Source organism: Chinchilla lanigera, unplaced genomic scaffold, assembly GCF_000276665.1.
Source record: "Chinchilla lanigera isolate Chin_1 unplaced genomic scaffold, ChiLan1.0 scaffold00116, whole genome shotgun sequence".
Taxonomy (NCBI): domain Eukaryota; kingdom Metazoa; phylum Chordata; class Mammalia; order Rodentia; family Chinchillidae; genus Chinchilla; species Chinchilla lanigera.
The window spans coordinates 2,244,401-2,263,156 of NW_004955517.1; the positions used below are offsets into that span (position 1 = coordinate 2,244,401).

General features: G+C 45.3%; 1 protein-coding gene and 1 long non-coding RNA gene across 2 annotated transcripts in view; one reads left to right on the forward strand and one right to left on the reverse strand.

Annotated features, from left to right (window-relative positions):
- LOC102023946 overlaps positions 1–18,756 on the forward strand; it is a 97,959-nt gene that overhangs the window by 10,590 nt on the left and 68,613 nt on the right. The window lies entirely within an intron of this gene.
- Synpr (synaptoporin) overlaps positions 16,680–18,756 on the reverse strand; it is a 181,192-nt gene continuing 179,115 nt past the window's right edge. Inside the window, exon 5 of the mRNA XM_005409042.2 lies at positions 16,680–18,362. Within this exon, the coding sequence (XP_005409099.1) occupies positions 18,105–18,362 (258 nt within the window). The 3' untranslated portion in view covers positions 16,680–18,104. The remainder of the gene's footprint in view (positions 18,363–18,756) is intronic.

The following is an 18,756-nucleotide window of genomic DNA, read 5'->3' on the forward strand; positions in this document are numbered from 1 at the left end:
TAATGTTAAGTGAAACAAATCAGACATACAAATTTAAATATCACATGTTTTCCCTTTTTATGGGAATCCCAAAGTATAAACAAAGAGCAAAATAAAAGATAGACAACAGGAAGCAGTGAGATGGATCTTTATCAAATGGGAAAGGGGTCCAGAGATGGAGGGAGGGGGGAGGGAGGGAGAGGAGAGGAAGGGGAAATAAAATAATTAAGATGTATTTTGTACTAACACCCAACGATGCAAACATCTGCTAATAAAAATTAAAGCTAATAAAAAAGTCTTTTTTTTAAAAAAGAAATTTCTCCAAATAAGTACATTTTCCTTTCTACTAGCAAAGATCCCTCTGTCCCTTCCAATGGGAAGTTAATGACAATAGTGCAGTTTGGAGATTCTCGATCGTTTTTCCCAATGACTTTGTGGAATGAACTCAGAGCCTGGCTGAGGACATTGGGATATGTCAGACATCGGGACATGTGGGATACTGACGCCTTTCCAAGGCCTAATCAAATTCTGCTAGTTGGTGGCCAGCTCTCTTGTTTTTGTGCAGTGAGAGGAGATCAGAAACTCACTGTCCTTCCAGCAGAGACAGCGTCTTCTGTGGCCAGGCAGTCGCACTCGGCTTCCGGGGTGGTGTTACTGCAGCCACTGACCCTGCCCCTCCCCTTCTCACCTATGACTCTGCGGATCTTGCCTAGAGGCGGGGCTGGTGTAAAAGGGCAGTGAGACTGACTCATATAACTAGCCATAATGCTGCTTCAGAGACACAAGTTGGTTCTGGAATAAGTTTCGGATCCCGTCATCTACCATTTCTTGAGCATTTAGTATGTTGTCCATACAGTCTAAGTTGTGGGATTAAATTTTGTTTTTAAATACACATGAACTTTATAATGTAGCCATTTTTTCAGTTTTTATGTATTAGTATGTGTTTGCAGTACGTAATGATCACGTTCCTTGTGGGGAGTGTACATGTACATGATGTATTTTCACTCTATCCCTCCTTCCATGTCTTGATCCCCTTCCCATCTGAACAAAGTTTGTCTTCCTGTTTTCGCTCTTATTCATATTTTGGGCTTCCTATATAAGAGAAATCATGTGATATTTAGGGTTGTGTGCCTGATTTATTTCACTTAACATTATGGTCTCAAGGTGCATCTATTTTGTCTGTTTTTGGAGGAGGGGAGTACTGGGAATCGAACTCGCGATCTTGCGCTTGCCAGTCAGTAGCTTGTGCTGCTGAGCTATATCCTCTGCGGTGCATCCATTTTAAATGACTCAAGGTGATCTTTCTTTGTGGTGCAGCAGTACTCCTGCATGTATAAATACCATATTTTCTTTACTCCTTCATCTGTTGATAGATGTTGTTTATGGATGTTATTGTAAATTGTGCTGCTATAAACGTGGATATGCAGGTATCATTGTACTATGCTGTCTTTAAGCCTTTTGGGAAAATACTTAGAAAAGGAATAGGTGGGTCAAGTGGAATTTCTAGTTTCAGTTTTTTTGAGGCATCTCTATACTGGCTCTGTAGTGGTTGTATTAGCTAATATTCCCACCAACAGCGCAGAAGGGTTCCTTTCCCCCACAGCCTCTCCAGCACTTGTTAGTATTTGATTTCTTGACGATGAGCGTCCCTTCTGGAGAGAGATGGAGTCCAGTGGCGTTAAGCTCATTTGTGTTGCTGTGCGTTCATTGTCACCATTTATCCCTAGAACTCTTTTCATCTTGTGATCTGAAATTCTGTGCCTGTTTAACACTCACTCCCGTATCTCCTCCCCACAGCCCCAGAAGTCACTGTTTCACCTTGTGCCTCTGTAAATTTGACTACTTCAGGTGCCTCATTCAGGTTAAGTCCTGCTGTGGTTTACTTTTTGTAGCTGGCTTATTCCATTCAGCATAATGCCCCAAGTTTCATCTCAAGATGTAGCAAGTGCCAGCATTTCCTTTCTTTTTAAGGTGATGCAATACTCCGTTGCAGGTACAAATGTACATTTTACATATTTTTTTTGGAGTCAGAGTCTCACTCTGCAGTTCAGGCAGGTCTTGAACTCACTTTGTAGCTCAGGCTGGCCTCAAATTTAGAGTGATCCTCACGCCTCAGCCTCCCGAGTTACATATTCAACCATTTGTGGATAATTGAGTTGCTTTTACTTTTTCTTATTGTGACATTTCTATGAACATGAGTGTACAAAGACCTGTTCATGTACCTGCTTTCAATTTCTTTGGGGATATATTCAGAAATGAAATGGCTTGATCATATGGTAATGCTGTTTTTAATATTTTAGAAAATGTCACCAACAGTGTAGAGGGTTCCTCTTTCCCTATTTCCTTGCCAGCATTTATTTCATGTTTTGTGTTTTGATATTAGCCATCCTAACGAGGTAATATTTCATTATGGGTTTTGATTTACATCCTGTTAATGATTAGTGACATTGAGCGTATTTTCATGTGCATATAGACTATTTCTGTATCTTTCTTTTGTGGAACTTGGGATTGAATCCTTTGAAGCGAGCTATGTCCCCAGCCTTAAAAAAAAGTTTTTTTGAGGCAGGGTTTCACTAAATTACTCATGTGGGACTTTCAGAGTGGTGGGATTGTAGGCATGCACCACCACATCCTGTTTATTTGGGTATGTTCTTCATAGAAATGTCAAGTTCTTTGTTGTTGAGTTGCAAGTGTTCCTTATATATTGTGAGGAAGTTGTGTTTTGAACATTACCTCATTTACTCACAAAAACATGGAAATGTGGTGTTGTTAACTTTACACATTTACACTTTACCTAAACCACACACGCAGAAGTTAACCTGCAATGAATTTACCAAACAAACCTTTCTGAGTACTCACTGTGAGTCTGACACTGGTGAAAGCAGTGGGGATACAACAGGGAACAGAGGCTGCCTCCCTAAAGCAAACACTTTCCTAGGGAGACACACAAAAGACGATGCTGGTACACACACCATGGATTTCCTCTGGGGTGATGAGAACTCGAGAAAAACACACTGCCGGGGAAGGAGACTTGATGTATTGATGGGAGTTGGAGGAGGCTGAAATTTTAAACAGATTGGGCATTTAAACAAATTTCACTTCTGAGATGTTAGAAGACGGAACTAAGAATGCAAAGGAAGCAGATAGTATCTTTCACATTTGGGAAATTTTCAGCCATTATTTCTTCTTGTATTTTTTGGACCTCACCCACTGCCACTTTTTTTTCTCCTGTTCTTCCAGGGCTTTGGGGACGTAAGTGTTAGATCTCTTGTTATAGTTCTAGAAGTTCCTGTGGCTCTGTTAATTTTTGGGTCTGTTTTCTCTCTGTGGTTTGGATTGCATAATTTGTATTGTCTTCAAATTCACCGATTCTTTCCTCTGTTCATTCAACTTTTCAAAAAATTTCCAGTTACTTTATTTTTCAGTTCTGAAATTTCCATTTGATTTTTCCTGTGTGTTTCCTTTTTTTTCGGTCAGACTATAAAATTTATTTTGTACATATTTTCAATTGCTTGTGTAAGTGTTTTTATATTGGTTACTTCAAGATCTGAGTCAGATAACTCCTATTCTTGCCATCCTGGTGTTAGTGGCCGTTGTCTTTTTGTGTTCAGTTTGACATATATATATATTAAAATTTTATTGATTTATGTACAGTTTTGGTTTGTGTTGGGTGGGTTTTAGAACTTGAAACCTGGTTTTGGTTGTTCTGTGGTGAGTGTCTCCATCATATTTAAGCCTTTGTTTAGACAGCTTCCTCTGTACTTCATCAGTGGGCAGAGAAGAAAGGGGCCTCCCGTCAGGTCTGAGTGGAAGTCCAGGCTCCCTCTGTGGATTCCACTGGGAGTGACATTGTGGGTGCGTGTGTATGTGCTTGTGTGCTTGTGCATGTGTGTGTGGGGCTGGGATCCTTGTTGCTTGTGGTCAAGAGTGACAGCTCTGGCTTCCTGAGCCTGGGTGGCAGCAGAGCGCCTTGCTATTGTTCCCCATGTGACTCCAACACCCTGGGTGGAGTTGCCTCATTGCTGTTGAAAGGTGGGGAAGGCTCCACTTGTCCACCAGGACCCTAGGGACCCACCCACCCTGTAGAGATGGAGAAGGTCCTGGACATTCTGACGGGGGGAGGCCTTGTATTTTTGCTACTGAAGATGGCCATCCTTGGGCTCTGTCTTAGCCACCCTCGACAGTGCTCTGATGTGGTAACTCTGGGCTCTGTGGCAGCTGGGGAGGTGGCAGTTTTGGCCGAGCACTGGTCCTCTGTTGACCTGGCGGAGGGGCATGGCTGCTTGTAACTGTGTTTACTGCGGCGAAGTAGAAGTGCTGACTTTCTAGCTACTTTTTTGGCCTCTCTACGCCACCATTTCCTGATCCTTTGATTCAGAGATCTTTGTGGGCTTGGCACTTCTGGTGGCAGCTTCTCTAGTGCCCAGCTGGAGGTACCTGAGACTGGAAGCAACCCCAGGGCGCTCACTGCCAGGAGGATTTTATGTCCCAAGGGCCCTTCCTGACTCTACCTTTTAGACTAGCCTGCTTTATCATATTTAATAATTTCCCCAGAAATACTGTGAAAATATGTTCACTCCGTTTTCCTGGGTGTAGAAGTCTCTATGAAATTTTAGAAATACTGGCTTGTTTAAATATTTACTGGGAGGCTGGGCGTGGTGGTGCATGCCTGTAATTCCAGCACTCGGGAGGTTGAGGCAGGAGGATCGTTGTGAGTTTGAGACAAACTTGAACCATAAGTGAGCTCAAGGCCAGCCTGAATGAGACCCTTTATCAAAAAGACAAAAAAAAAAAAAAGAAAAAAGAAAAAAAAATATTCACTGTGTATCTATGATTAGGCTCCAAGAAGTTGAGAAACTTGCTGAAGAGCGTATTTGCTGAGTGACCCCATGCAGCTGACATGGACACCATGATTCTTTGCCCACAGCTGCACCCATTCCACGAAGCTACACTGTGTCCCTCCATCCCAGTGGCCTTCACGTCCTGCTTAGTCAGTGCCTATCTATGGTATCTCCGTGTCCCTCTGCCTCTGTCTGTGTGTCTGTGCAGTGACAGCTGCCTGTCTAGTCCTCTCTCTGTCTCTCACAGTCTCTCCTGCTGTCCTCTTTCTGCGTATTCCTGCTGCTGCTGTCCATGGCCTGCATGGGACAGATGGCCTTTATAATGAGGCCCTGTGCAGGTCAGGCAGCACACCCACAGCTGAGTCAGGATTCAGGCTGCGTGGAAGTGCTGCATGGCAGGACGAATCCTCCTGCCCTCTGTGATTTATGTAACATCTCGTTTGGTGGTTTGTCTACTTCTTTGGGATTTGTTGCCCGGGGCTAGCAGGCACTGGGCCAAGCTTACCACCACAATGCAGTGGGTCCCCTTGCCTGGCCCTTTCTTCCTGCTGGCTAGGCATTGGCAAAACCGCCTGGAAGGATGTGGCTTTGTCATCAGCCCATAGAGCACTGCTGCCAGCAGGTGGCCTGCAGCGCTTCAAAGCCTGTCTATTCAGTGGAAATTAAATTTCTGAGTAAAGATGGCCACCAGCATGGGCTTTATTGCCTTATAATACTATAACGGGGCGGGGGTGGTGGGGGCAGCAGGGTCCTTTAATTTCACGTGACTGCCTGTCCCTGTGCAGACTGTTCTGGTGCTTGAGAGGGGGAGAAACTGCTTCTGATGCTCGTGCTCTCAGGAGCGTGCTGGGCCTCACTCATGAATAAAACATGCCCTGCAATTGCAGAGACACAGCCAGCATGCCCATCTACGTGGGATCAGTGCCTGTTATCCTGTTAATTAACACAGAAAATGTAACAAAATGTAGGCTTTCTCCTGTCAGTCACTGCTCGTGAAGAAGGTCCAGAATCTCTTTGGTTTACCCATGCGTTCCAAATTTAGGATTTTAATGCCCACGGTGTGAAGGAACCAGGTGAGAACGCTCAGCTCAGCATAAAGTTTCATGGAAGATCTGTAGGAATTGTTCTCCCTGACGAGGTGAAGGGCGCTCAGCATCCTTTCCGGAAGTGGGAACTCATGCGGGGAGGGACTGGCTTTCAAAGCCTTCTGAAGGGGTTTAACTGTGTACATACAAAATCTGAATTTATTTTTGTATAAATGACACATAGAGGTACTTTATAAACCAAACATGTCAAAAGATAGGTAAAGGACACTTAACCTTCCTATTCTTGTGCCCTCTACCCAGTTCTGTTTTTACTGTAGTTATAATTACTTTAGTCTTAATTAGTTAGAAAGTTTGAATTTTTCTCTCTCAAGAGTATCCCATGCATGATTTTCACACCAAACCCAGACGGTCTTCATCCTTCAGGCTACAAGGCCCATAATAAATGCAGACACGAATCCACAACTATAAAACCAGATCCCCAGTGGAGAAACGGTAAATTCTTTCCTCCCTCTCTGCGGAGGACCTTTCAGAGGCATGCTTCTGTTCCTCACTCCCAAGAAGCTGTTTCCTGTGCTCCTCCTGCGAGAGGGCAAGGTCCTCACTGGGAGTGCTCTGAGCCCCTGCTGTTGGCGCGGTGGGGTTCTCTGCTCTCCCCTTGGTGGACCCGGTGATTATTCCTCCCCTGCTGCTCTGCAACACATCTATTCAAGTACATGTCTGCCTTTGTCTAGGGAACTGGACTTCCCCACCTCCTCTCATACCTTTATTTTCCTCATTTTTTTGTATCTCCAGCATGTGAGCTTTCAAGCCCAGCAGACTTTTCTTTCCTCTGTCAGAGTTTGAGCTCAATATGTACCGAAGAATAAAATACGATATACTATAAATTTTGATTGGTGCTTCTATGTTGAAGAGAATGTGATTTAGCCTGGAGAAATTTGGATTCCTAGAATAACAAGATTTACTTCTTTAAAGGGATTTTTGTTTTACTCTGTTTCAGAGCACAATCTCACCATGGTGTGCATACAGGGTTTTAAAAATGCAGTTTTGATGAAATTGTCCTTTTGAAACTCAGAAACAGCTGGCAATATGTCTTTTTCTTGGCATGTTTGAAATTGGGCAGGTAGAAATAAAGATAATCAAGTTATAAACAGAAATATCCAATCTTAAGCTCAACAGAGATATTAATACACTGAAGAATTTATTTGGGGGAATTCTAATTTCCCTAACAAAATATATGTCCTTCTGAGATATGACTTAGGAAAGCAGGGAAAGAAATATCCTTGAACTCCTCAGCACCTGTCACAATGATGAATTGTTACACGGCTTGTCTGCCGAAGCAAATGCCACTACCAATTTTAAGTCACCAAGCCCTCTGTGGGTTTCAGGAACACAGAGCCACTAAAAATAACACCCACATAAAGATTAACTGATATCTCAGTTACCTGCACAAGACTACCGTTGACACTGTTGATCAACAAGAATTCCCATTGCTTCAGATGCTCAGATACTTCTTTTCAAATGTGTAATTTAGAACATTACTTTGGGGAGGAATTCACTGGAGCACATCTTGGAACCATTTCTTTATAACCTCATGAGTTAGATCCACGCTTGCTTTGTGCTTATTCATCTACATGCACATTTATTCATGCGTTCGTTGTTTGGTGTCCGGTAGTCAATGCAGACTGAATGCCAGTTGTGTACCATCACTCTGAGAGGGCGGGGAACTATAGACAAATGCCTGCCTCCACGATGCTTCGTTTTATGGGGGATAAATACCTCTTGACAAGGTTGGTCGCTTGCACTATGGTCACAATAAACAAACATGAAAGTTACTGATTTTGATTTGAGAATCTGTCACAGCTTGATGGGGTAGCTTGGGGTGACAAATTTGAGTGGGGAACAACTTAGGTTGGGGGACCAAGAGATGCCTGTCTGGTGACATTTGAGCTGAGTCTGTGAATCCCTCTGCAGGCAGAGAGAACAGCCTGTGGGACATTCTGAGGCTGGGAAGGAGGCTATGGGGACCGGAGGGCGACCCTCGCTGTCACTCCTGGAGGCCAGCATTTGTCTGCAGGGCAACAGGAGCCATGGAGATGCTGCGGACCTGCTAGGGAGTGGGTAGTGGGTTACCATGCACAGGGCGTCAGGATGGTGAAAGAACCCCTGGGGAGCCAGTCTGGGGACTGTTGACCCACAGTGAAGATCAGGAAAAAGAGATTTGTACCAGGAATAGCAGGAAACTGGGGACACTAAAGGGACAAGTTTTAGAAGTCATGGAGATGCGGAGAAAAGAGGATCAAAATGACTACCAAGTTGCTGACCGAGCCAACTAACTTCACCAACTGGATCTGTCAGAGTCCCTGTTATTCCCACAGGTAGAGACAAGGGGAGAGATCATCAGTCTTGCCAAGAGGTGGAGAGAGAAGGGGGAGGAGACGGGCAGGCACTTGGGGACTCCAGGCCTCCTCCAGGCCTCAGGGACCTTCATGGAGACATGCCGCATGCAGCTGAGTAACAGTTCTGATCAGTGGAGAAGGCCTGGCCTGGGGACTGAGATTTCAGAGCTCGTTCATCAGACCCCTTGTGAGGGTCTAAGGATGATACGGACGAGGACACTGTTCCTTCCCTCCAGCAGACCATTGTGTGGAGCCCTGGGCGGAGGAAATATTTGGTGACAGTAGCGTGCGTGGAGTGCCAGGGGCATCCCCAAGGGTAAGCTACTCCCTCTTGTGAGAAGGTGCAGGTGGCTTAGTAGAGGAGGAACCGTAATCAGTGTATCGCCTGTGTGATGCTACTGTTCGTACTCTATGAACAATCCATACCATAAGGGTTTGTTTAATGTGATTATCTGGGGAGTACATGATACTTTGTGTAGTCCCAGCACTGTTCCAGGTATAGGGGACACAGGTCACACATCCGGGAGTAAAGTCCCAGCCCTTCATGGAGCTGATATTCAAGTGAGAGAGAGAAAGAGCAAATAACAAATGAAGATATAATTTTAGGTCTGTGCGTAATCTCTCTCATTGGTCTGTAGAAACATGGAAGCAAAAATTATGTCTTATTTATCTTGCTGGATGCAGTAAGCACATGGCACCAAAGATCCTGTCTGTAAAGGATGAATTTTCATTCATTAGAGGCTTCAGCAGGTACTGCAGACCAAGAGAATGAGAACTGGTTGATTCCCAACAAGAACTTGGTACTAATTTTCAGAACAATGATTAGTTTTGATCATTACCAGCTACTGAGAATTTGAAGTAAGTCTGCTAAGAAATTTGCTACATTGCATCATTTCCCCTTTTACTTACAGACTAGTATGCAGTATAATGGCTGAAGATGTCCGTATTATAATTCTTGGAACATAAAGAATGGGGTAGATTAAGTAGCAAAAGGGAACGAAGGTTGCTGATGGAAATAAGGTTGCTGATCAGCTAACCTTAAAAGTGAGAAATTATTCTGCATTGTCCATGTGGGCCCACTGCGATGACAGAGATTCTTAAAAGTGGGGGTCAGAGGCAGCCAAAAGTTAGGGTTACGCTATGTTAGAAGAACCTGACCTGTTCTGTCTAGCTTTGAAGATGGGGCAAGGGGGCCACAAGCCAGGGAATGTATGTGGCCCCTGAAAGTTGGAAATGATGAGGAATTGATTCTCCTTGAACCCTATGTTGGACTTCTGTCCTGCAGAACTATCATCTGATAAATTTGTGTTAAGCCAGTAAATCAAGTAATTTTCTCAGAAGTCTGCATAAACTAATACAGGTAGAGGTCATCTCCTCTTAGATGGCTGGCAGTCACAGGAGGCTCAGAAATGTTGAGGTCCTATCCAAGATTGAACAGCTTGGTTTGCATGGTAGAAGTAGGATTTGACTCCAGGTCTACCTGACTCCAAGCTGATGTTTATGTTCTGCTGCTAGGAATTTATATGATCCGTGTATGCCATAAAGCTCACGTGTATCCAACCCGCATCCCACAGTCTGTGTGCAGCCCTGGACACTAAGAATGCAGCAAGGTCACACACTTTCAACGTTATTATGTGGGTTTTTTTTCCCAGTGCTGGGAATTGGACACAGGACCTTTGCACTGAGTTGCATCCCCAGTCTTTTTTTATTGTATAATTTTGAGATAGCATCTTGTTAAGTCTCTAAACTGCTCAGTCTGGGCTCCCGGAGTGCTGGATTTGCAGGTCTTATTGTGCGGTTTTTAGCAATCTCTTTCAGGACTCGATCTGTGGGGCTTCATGGGCAAAGGAAGGCCTGGCTCAGGGCTAACTCTGCCTCCTGTGCCACCACTGTCTGCCCAGCAGGAACGTGTGCATCAGAGCTCACATGCTTTTACTGTGTGGGAGAGTAAACCGCTACCCACACGTGCGTTCTGTGAAGCAAGCATTTATTATTAAACAGATGTGTAAATTTTCTGATTTAATTACTAAGAATTTAATAAGTAAAAATATAAAAGTAGGAAGGCTCATTGCTTAAATATTTTGTATGTGGCCCCAGTCAGTTCCTCTGCACTTGGTGTGCTGTGGGCAAGTTAAAAGCTTGGACGCCCATGGAAATACCAAGTGCCTAAAGGTACAGTAGAGCTCTCAGCTCCCGAGACAGACTTGACCCCGTCTCATCTGTGGCAACTGACAGTGTGAAATGCACTCCTTGCAAGTGTCTGAGGCACAGTCCGCTAAGCTCTACAGGTGCAGAAATCGTCACAAACTGTGACCCTTTAACAGAAGGTGTATAAGCTCCAGGACGGTGAGATTAGCAAAGAACTTGGGAAAAGGCCAGTAACACTTGGCACAACTTGTCACTTACTTTTACCAAGTTTCGGAAGTGATACAGCTGTAGCAATCAGTCAGAATAGACTTGATTGTGTGAAGAAACCAGAGGAGAAAATAAATATCTAGGAGGAATGTTGGATCCCAGCAAAGAGATGCATCGCAGCAGTCACTGGGTTATCTGCAGTTCGTCCCCTAACCCTGTGATGTGATCCCAGGAGACGTGAAGACCCCACCCACCCTGCTTGGGGGTGCTTGGGGTTTTTTGCTTTCTTGTGATCGTCAGAGTGGCAGGAGAGCAGGAACGTGTTACTGGTTACTCAGGTTCACTTGCTTAGGTTTGTTTATTTGCTGCTGACCGAATCAAAAGAGGCCAATTATTTTGGTAAACAGGAAAAAGAACTCACTAAAAGCTAGCTCTGAGGAGAAGGGGCCCATTTGCCTCAATTCACCATCTCACCATGCACAGGTGGGCAAGGGGCTTTTATAGGGTGGAACAGGGGCAGGAGGGGCACAGAGCAGTGGTGCAGACCTTACACTCGCTTTATTACATTTAGTCATTTTTAGCCCCTTGCCCATGACTGTCTGTCTTTTGGAAAGGGCCCCAGGCTCCAGCTTCCTGGGACTGGCATGGACATATCTGTCACTTTTCGGGGAGCTGAGGAGAGGAGTAGGTGTCTGTTGTGTAAGCAGATGGAAGAAATCTGGAGAAGGTGCTTATCTCTACAAGAAAAATACCTGCCAGTATACAGTGCGAGTTACAATATTACCTGAAATTGTTTCAAGCAAGGACAGAGACGACTTCGAGCTCCGATGAGCCAGTGGCCAATTAGACCCTCTTAAGTTACAAGAGGTCAAGCGATCGATACAGGGATAGAATAACAGAGGCTCAAAGGCAAACTCCCTCTCCATCACCAGGAAGCCTCGTGGGGTTATTACGCCTGCCTTCAAGTGCTTTCTTCACCAAGCCAGGGCCCGGACAGTGGGGTCTCTGTCTGTTGAAAGGAAATTCTCAGTTAGAGTTAAAATATTCTCAGGGAAACACAAGACTTCGAGGAACACAAGTGAGGCTCACTCTATGATTCCTTGGCCCTTTTGTAGCCAGGGCATACTATTCACAGAGGTGAGTCTCCAGGTGCCATCAGAGGACCCAGGGCCCTTCATGGAAACAGTGGTGCTGACACTTGCTGAAAGCATTCTGCTAAGCCCCGAAGCCCAGCAAAGCTCAGGCTCCATCGAGCATGTTATGAAATCATTCTTCGTTCAGCTGGACCTTTAGCAGTCTTAGCAACTTGATTCATTTCTTGAGTTAGGTCTGGCTTTATGCATGTTGGCAAATGGTTCTGAGAAAAGTTCTCCTTCCAGGTGTCGGGAGCCCAGGCTCTCTGTAGAAATCTCAAAGCACTTGATGGTCTGGGTCTTCGTTGGTTGTGTCCTTGTTGGCCAGACAAATCACACCTGGCTTAAAAGGTAAGAGAATGGCGTGGTAGCACTCTCACAACGTAGAAAGGTACTTTACAGCTTTGAGTTTGAGATGCACAGGGACCTGGGTTTCTGCACCTGGTGGGTCCTCCCACTCCCATCTCAGTGACCCTGAGCAGCCACTCACATCTAGTCCCATACGTCTCAGTTTTCTCACATGTTCAATGGATACAAGTGTTTTATCTTCCACTTCCTGTAAGGATTAAATGTGAGAATGGATGTAGAGTGTGTAATATAATTTTCTGTGCAGATTAGACAGGCACTCAGTAGACAGAAGCAATTAAAGATTACTTCATTGGTGAGGGTTCTCGCAAGCATTTTATCATTATCTAACTTCCCCGAATTTTGGGTTTCTAATCTGTTGCATAGGAATAATAGCAGTATTGCTAGTGTTGTGTTGTTATGGTTAAGTGCAAAGTGCTTATTTAGTTCACCAGCTGCCTAAATAATTAAAGTAAGTAAAAGCTGTTACTTCATGGAGGTTATTAAACTTGTACCTATGGACGTCTAGGTAAAATCACACGGCATATTGGGTTAAAGTTATATGTACACATGGAGTGGCCCAGGGAATAAAGGAGGAAACTATGTCTTACGGTCAAAAGAGAAAGAACTCCCATTCAGATACTTTCCCTGGCATCAGGTTGGCCAACCTGCCTAACACTGCTGACCCGCAGCGAGGCAGATGCCGGCTGGTCCCTCCGCGTCCGCTCGGAACAGCCCGGCGCGAATGCTGACCCAACCCCCTCGCGGGAGCTCTGCGGATGCTCGGTGCTGCTGTTTCCACTGGCACAGCTCATGCACCGGGAAGTTGGCAAGTGCCGGGCACGGTCACCCTTCCCAAGCAGCCGTGCTCTGGTGACTGACAGAGTGGCTCCTCTGCCCCAGGTTTGGGGGTGAGCTGTGTCCTGTCCTGCGTCTCATGCTTTCCAATGGGACTGAGCCCCACCTGGCCACAGCAGCCGCCTTCTCCAGAACGGAAGGTTTATTGCTTCCCGCACTGCTTCAGCTCACTTCCCCAACATTTAACTTGTCTGTGAATTCTTGTCGCAGGGTCTGCCTGTGGGGGAATCAGGTCGATCCCTCAGTTTCAAAAGGAGATAGTGGTATGCACCTTTTGCTGGGCGGGTCCAATGAAGTCAAGGTAGTTGAACTTTTAGAAGCATGAGATGCTTGACTGTAAGGAGGATGTGCTCCTCTCCGGCTATTTAATAAATCTCCACACCAGAGTTAAGACCCGGTGACCAGCCTGAGTTGTAGCTGGGAGCTCAGGGCCCTGACTCTGGCTTAGGCCATGGATTCTTATCCAGGGCTTCTGGCTTCCCATGCTCTGCCAGTTCTCCCCCACCTCTGTTCTTCACGACATCCTGTTTTAGGTCCTTCCTGACATTTAATACTGTTTCACTCTATCTCATTTCTTTATCTTCATATGCCCTATTTGCCCAACAATCATTCAGATAATGTTTGTCTTCCTCAGAGCTAATTGATTCAAAGTCTGTATCACTAGCTTCTAGAACAGAGGTTGGCACATGGTAGGAAATTAATGAATTGCAAGTAAATTAACTGATGTATCAATCTATTTTTGGCATTCCCACTTATAGGATGTTACAGAAATAGTACCTAGCATCCCAGGAAGCTTTCATTGAGTTTCTCCCAGTGCTGACATCTTAACTAACTAGAGGACAATACAAAAGCCGGGAAATCGACAGAGGGATCTTTTCAAAGACAGCTGAACCACGCTAGTGCCCTGTTTCTTGCCCCACGGCTCCCTGCCTTACTTAGAATGAGCCTGTTTCCTGTTCTCTGAGGTCTCTCCTACCCAGCTGCAGCCCAAACCCCTGGGCCTCACCTTGGATGTCCCAGCCCACCAGTTCCTTCTTTTCCAACCTTCAGAGACACTGGGTGGTCACCACCTAGGCTCTGGGATGCCCTCGCTGCTCTCCTCAGGATGGACTCTCCCTGTTCTCCATGTCTTCCAGTCTCAGCTTAAAAGTCCCCTCCTTAGAGAGGCTTTGACCGGCCCCTCCACGCCACTCCTACACACTCTGCCCTTTGTTTCTCTTCTCTACATCAATCAAAATTTATTCTTACACATTTGCTTTATTTACTTGTCTGATACTTGATGCTTCCAAATGTGAGTATAAGCTCCAAGATGACAGGAACCGCATTTTGCTCAATGTAGAAGTTTCTTATAAAAACTTGGGCTTCTATAAGCTTGGGGCAGATTTTTACCTCTGTGTTTAATTCAACTCCCTGAGCCAACTCGCTAAGCAGAGTGCTGTCCAGGTCATTCAGTTTCTCCATCCATAGCAGGGTTACTCTCGTCACTACCCTAGGAGGCGGGGTTATGTGCAGACCTGTTTCCAGCCTGCATGGTGTGAGTAATGCTCCCCTGTCACGGGTCACTGCAGCACCTGGGTTCGGGTCTACGCTGCTCTCCCTTGACAAGCCTGTAATTCCAGGCACCGCTCGACAGATCATTGCTGCTCATGTTGGCAAGCACCTCCCTCCCACCCTTCCTCAAGCTCACTGTCCTGGGAATGAGGGAAGGGACGCTGTGATACAGTCCTCAGTCGCCATCCCCCGGCCTACTGCCTGATAGATCCTAGGACTGAAGGAGGGTGTTTGAGGTCTCAGGACTGTGGTCACTCTGCTGGAAAGTGTGACCCAGAAACTCGGGGAGGTCACCACCCCCGGAGGCAGTTCTGCCAGTGGGGTAGGGCCTGGTAGAGTAAAACTCCCCTACTGCTCCTCACTGGGAAATCACCAGCATCCTTCCGAACAGAACTCAGAGATTCTGACGGAACTGAGCTCCTCCTGCTGTCCCAGCAACAGCACCAACACTCCCTTGGATCTGTTCTTACTCCTTCCCTGTCTCATTCTCCCCACTCTCACTCCTACCTTCAGAAGTCACCGCCCAAGAAAGCCGTTTGCACCCACGCCTTTGTCTCAGGCTGTGCTTTCCGGGGAGCCCACACCTGGACAGAACCCACTGGGTGCCAGGAGCTGTTCGAATTCCTCTGCGTGGCTGACCTTGTCCACTCTGATACCAACCCCTGTGCCAGGACTACTGCTATCCCCAGGGCAGAGATGGGCACTGAAAGAGTAAGAAGAGTGTTTCCCAGGGCATTTACTTACCCGTCCATGTTCCCCGGAGTAGCAGGGGCCCTGGGGTTTTAACTTTCTTACAGTGTCTTACAGCTACGTATGGTTTCAGAAGCATCCCAGGGCTTTGGGGGACACATCGAGGAAGAAAACGGGGTGCCAGGTGAACAGCAGTTAGAGACACTAACCTTGGTGCTCTGATCTCAGAGCCCACCTTTTTACTTGGACGCTTTTCCGAGGAAACAAAGGTTCAGGAAAGTGACTCCATGCCTTGAATTGCTCCAGTGAGCAGTGAGCCAAGATTCCAAGGTAGGTCCAGAAGCATAGACCTAGTCCTACCTAGTGCACAGATTTCTCCTTTATTGAAAAGGCCAAATCTACACCTTTCCTAAAATCTGAAAGAATAAAACCAGGTTTTATTCCTGCAGCTCAAACTCACGACCTTGTTCTTACCAGGCAGGCGCTTATGCCACTGAGCTCTATCCCCAGCCCTTTCTGCAGCTCTTAACTAGGACTCTGCAGTGGATGGTGGGCGCATGTCTCTGGCTCCACCGGGGCAGAGTTTCCACCTGTCAGAGCCCCCACCTGCCGTGAAACTGCTAAGCTCAGAGTCACCACTGGATGGGGGCGTCTCTGCCTTGGAGCATTCAGAATGTTTCGTGAAGCCAAGGTCTCTTTCTCTGCCTGGTCAGTGCAGAATGGAGCAGTCAGACCAGGCTGCTGTCCTGGAAATTGCGGATGGAGGACTCATGCCAGTCCCTCTCACCGCACTCCCGGTGTAAGAGATGTTGTGGGTTCTGACTTATTCCCTTAGCCCCAGAATGTGTTTCTTTCTTTTCCTTTTTATGTTGCAGCGACTGCAAAACACTACTCTTACGTCCCTTCCTTGTTTAAACATCCTGAATGCTTTCCCCTAGCTTCCCTAGCAGAAAGACAGGATTCCCATCACGGCCTCCAAGATTTCACCGTGCCCTTTTCAGCGGCCACATCTTCCTCTCGCCTTCCGCTCAGGCAGCCCCAGCCCCTCCTGGCTCCTGCCGCCCTCTGCCTGGGAGACTCTTTTCCCCGGTCCTGTCCTTATGAAACCTTCTGCTGCGTTCACATCTGAAGCTCCTGAACTTCCTCCTAATAGCTCACTCCTCTCTGAGAGATGTTCTTACCGAATCCTAGGCCTCTCTTTGCAGCACACTGCATACCAGAGTGTGATTATTTTAAAGCCTGTCTCTCCCGCTGGAAGGCAAGCTTCTGATGCTTTTCCTCAGTATAGTGTCCCCAGTGACTCTCCCCTTTTTGGGTGCACTGGAGGTCTCACTGTGGGAAAATGACCCATGCTGAAATGGTGAAGTGATAGAGTTAACCATCCTTGGGTCAGAAAGCAAGGTTGGGGGAGAAATCGGAGGTGTTGCATTTAGCTTGACAAGGCCAGCTAGGTTTCATTGTTATAACTCTCCATTGCTCAGCCAGCACTGTATGCAATCACTTTATTTAATTCAAATACATATCACAATACAGATTTATCCAACAGATCAAGGAACTGGTTACAGATATCATCTAAGACACAAAATTGTTTTGTGCTAAAATGCTTCCAAAATCGCAGATCACACAGAAGGTTTGTACATGGAGAGTGACTTTTATCTGGAAATGCAGATGCTCAGCTTGCCTTTCCTGTCTGACTTGGGTGTTCTAATTGAATTAAAATGAGACGGTGAAGATCGGCATTTTCTTCATAATGAATGCATTCTGGGGACTCTTTTATGAGAATCTTCTTCAGAATACAGAAAGGCCTATGGAAGCCACTTTTAATTTACGGGTTATAGTCAAATCAGAATTAGTAATTCTGTTGAGCTGTGACTTGAGAGTTTTTAATAATTGAATTGAGGGATATATTAGCTTTACCAATAAATAAGATTCAAATGTTTGCTGGCCATGGAGGTCTACAGAATATTCCTTATAGATTAATACTTCAGCACAGCAGCATCTACATCTGCATCCCAAGTATTCTAGGAACACACCACTCTAAGCGTAGACAGCTATTGGGCCTTATTATCCACGGTCCACAGGACAGAGCCACAAGACACCATAGAAAGTTACAAGAATGTTAATATTTAGCTAAGTAAATAGAATACATATCAGGCAGTTACCATAACACTGACCATCTACTAATAGGGAAAACCCCCAAAGTTTAGTTACAATGCATTCAGAACTTGGGTAAAGCCAGAGAGACAAATTTGCAATGTATACAAAGTAGTGAATGGGTATATTTCTTTAAATGTCCATTTAACAAATTCATGGTGCAAACTGGAAAATTTTCATAAATACAATTCAAATTTTATTATTTGGGAAAATGTTTATTCATGCACTAAATTATATGAGCATTGATCATCAAGTTAAGAAAACATAGAGTAATCATCTGAAACAAATAGAGACTTGCAGTCCTACAGGGCTTAGAACTAAAAAACAAAAATACATGCATGTTGTGAAACACCAAGTTGTCTTCTAGGAATCATTAAAACATCTTCTGCATCAAAATGCACAGGAAAACTCAATACTATTTAATTTACCTTATGCATAGAACATACTAGAGACTTTAAGCTACAAAATGCTTCTACTATCTTGACACACATACAAAATGACTATAGAGGTGTATGTATATAACAAGGCATTCTCCAATTAATCATCTGCGATGAATAATATATTCTTTCATGCCATCTCATCTCTAAGTACTATTCATCACAACCCAGGACTTTCTGCCTCACTGAGGACTACAGAGCTCTGATTTACATTCAACACTCTCTGAACTGATAACTGATTCAAATTCTTAAAAAATTTTTCTACCACTGAGATGAAAGGTGGTGAAACTAGCTCTGGAAAGATGGAAATGCTACCTTGTTAAATCTGATTGGTAAAGGAAGTAGGGCCACTGGACTGTTGGCCAAACTCCTCGGAGGCTGTCCCCAAGCTTGCCTGCTGGCTGTACCCACTGCCTGACCCATAGCTGTCTTGGTTGTATCCCCCTTGGTTATAGCTGCTGGAGTGCTTTTCCATTGGGTCCGAGAGATATCTTTGTCCCGAGGAATGCCAGCCGGTCTCCTTGAAAACAAACCATATGTTTCCAGCCCAGAGTATGAAGTTCAAGAATCCAAATACCTGAAGGAGAATCAGAGCAAATGAGTTGGTCGACTGGATAGACAGACCCTAGAGAAAACTCAGTATCAGAAAGATCTTTCAGAGTAAAACTGTTCCTTTTTCACTTCAGGGTTGAGGCCCATTAATTCTCCACTCGATACCACTATATTATTCAGAATATCTGGCCTTGGTGAAATATTTACCACATGTCAGGCAAAGCATGAAGAGCTTTATTGATCCAATAGGAGGACCATGCCTTTATGCCATTTCAGGCCATTATTATGTTAAAGATGTGGGCAGAGGCTCAGCAAGGATCTGGGTCTGGCCTAAGTTCCCATGGTGTGGTAAGTGATGAATTTGGGATTCAAGCCCAGTACTGTCTGAGTGAGGAGCCTGAGTCTTTACCTAAGGCCTC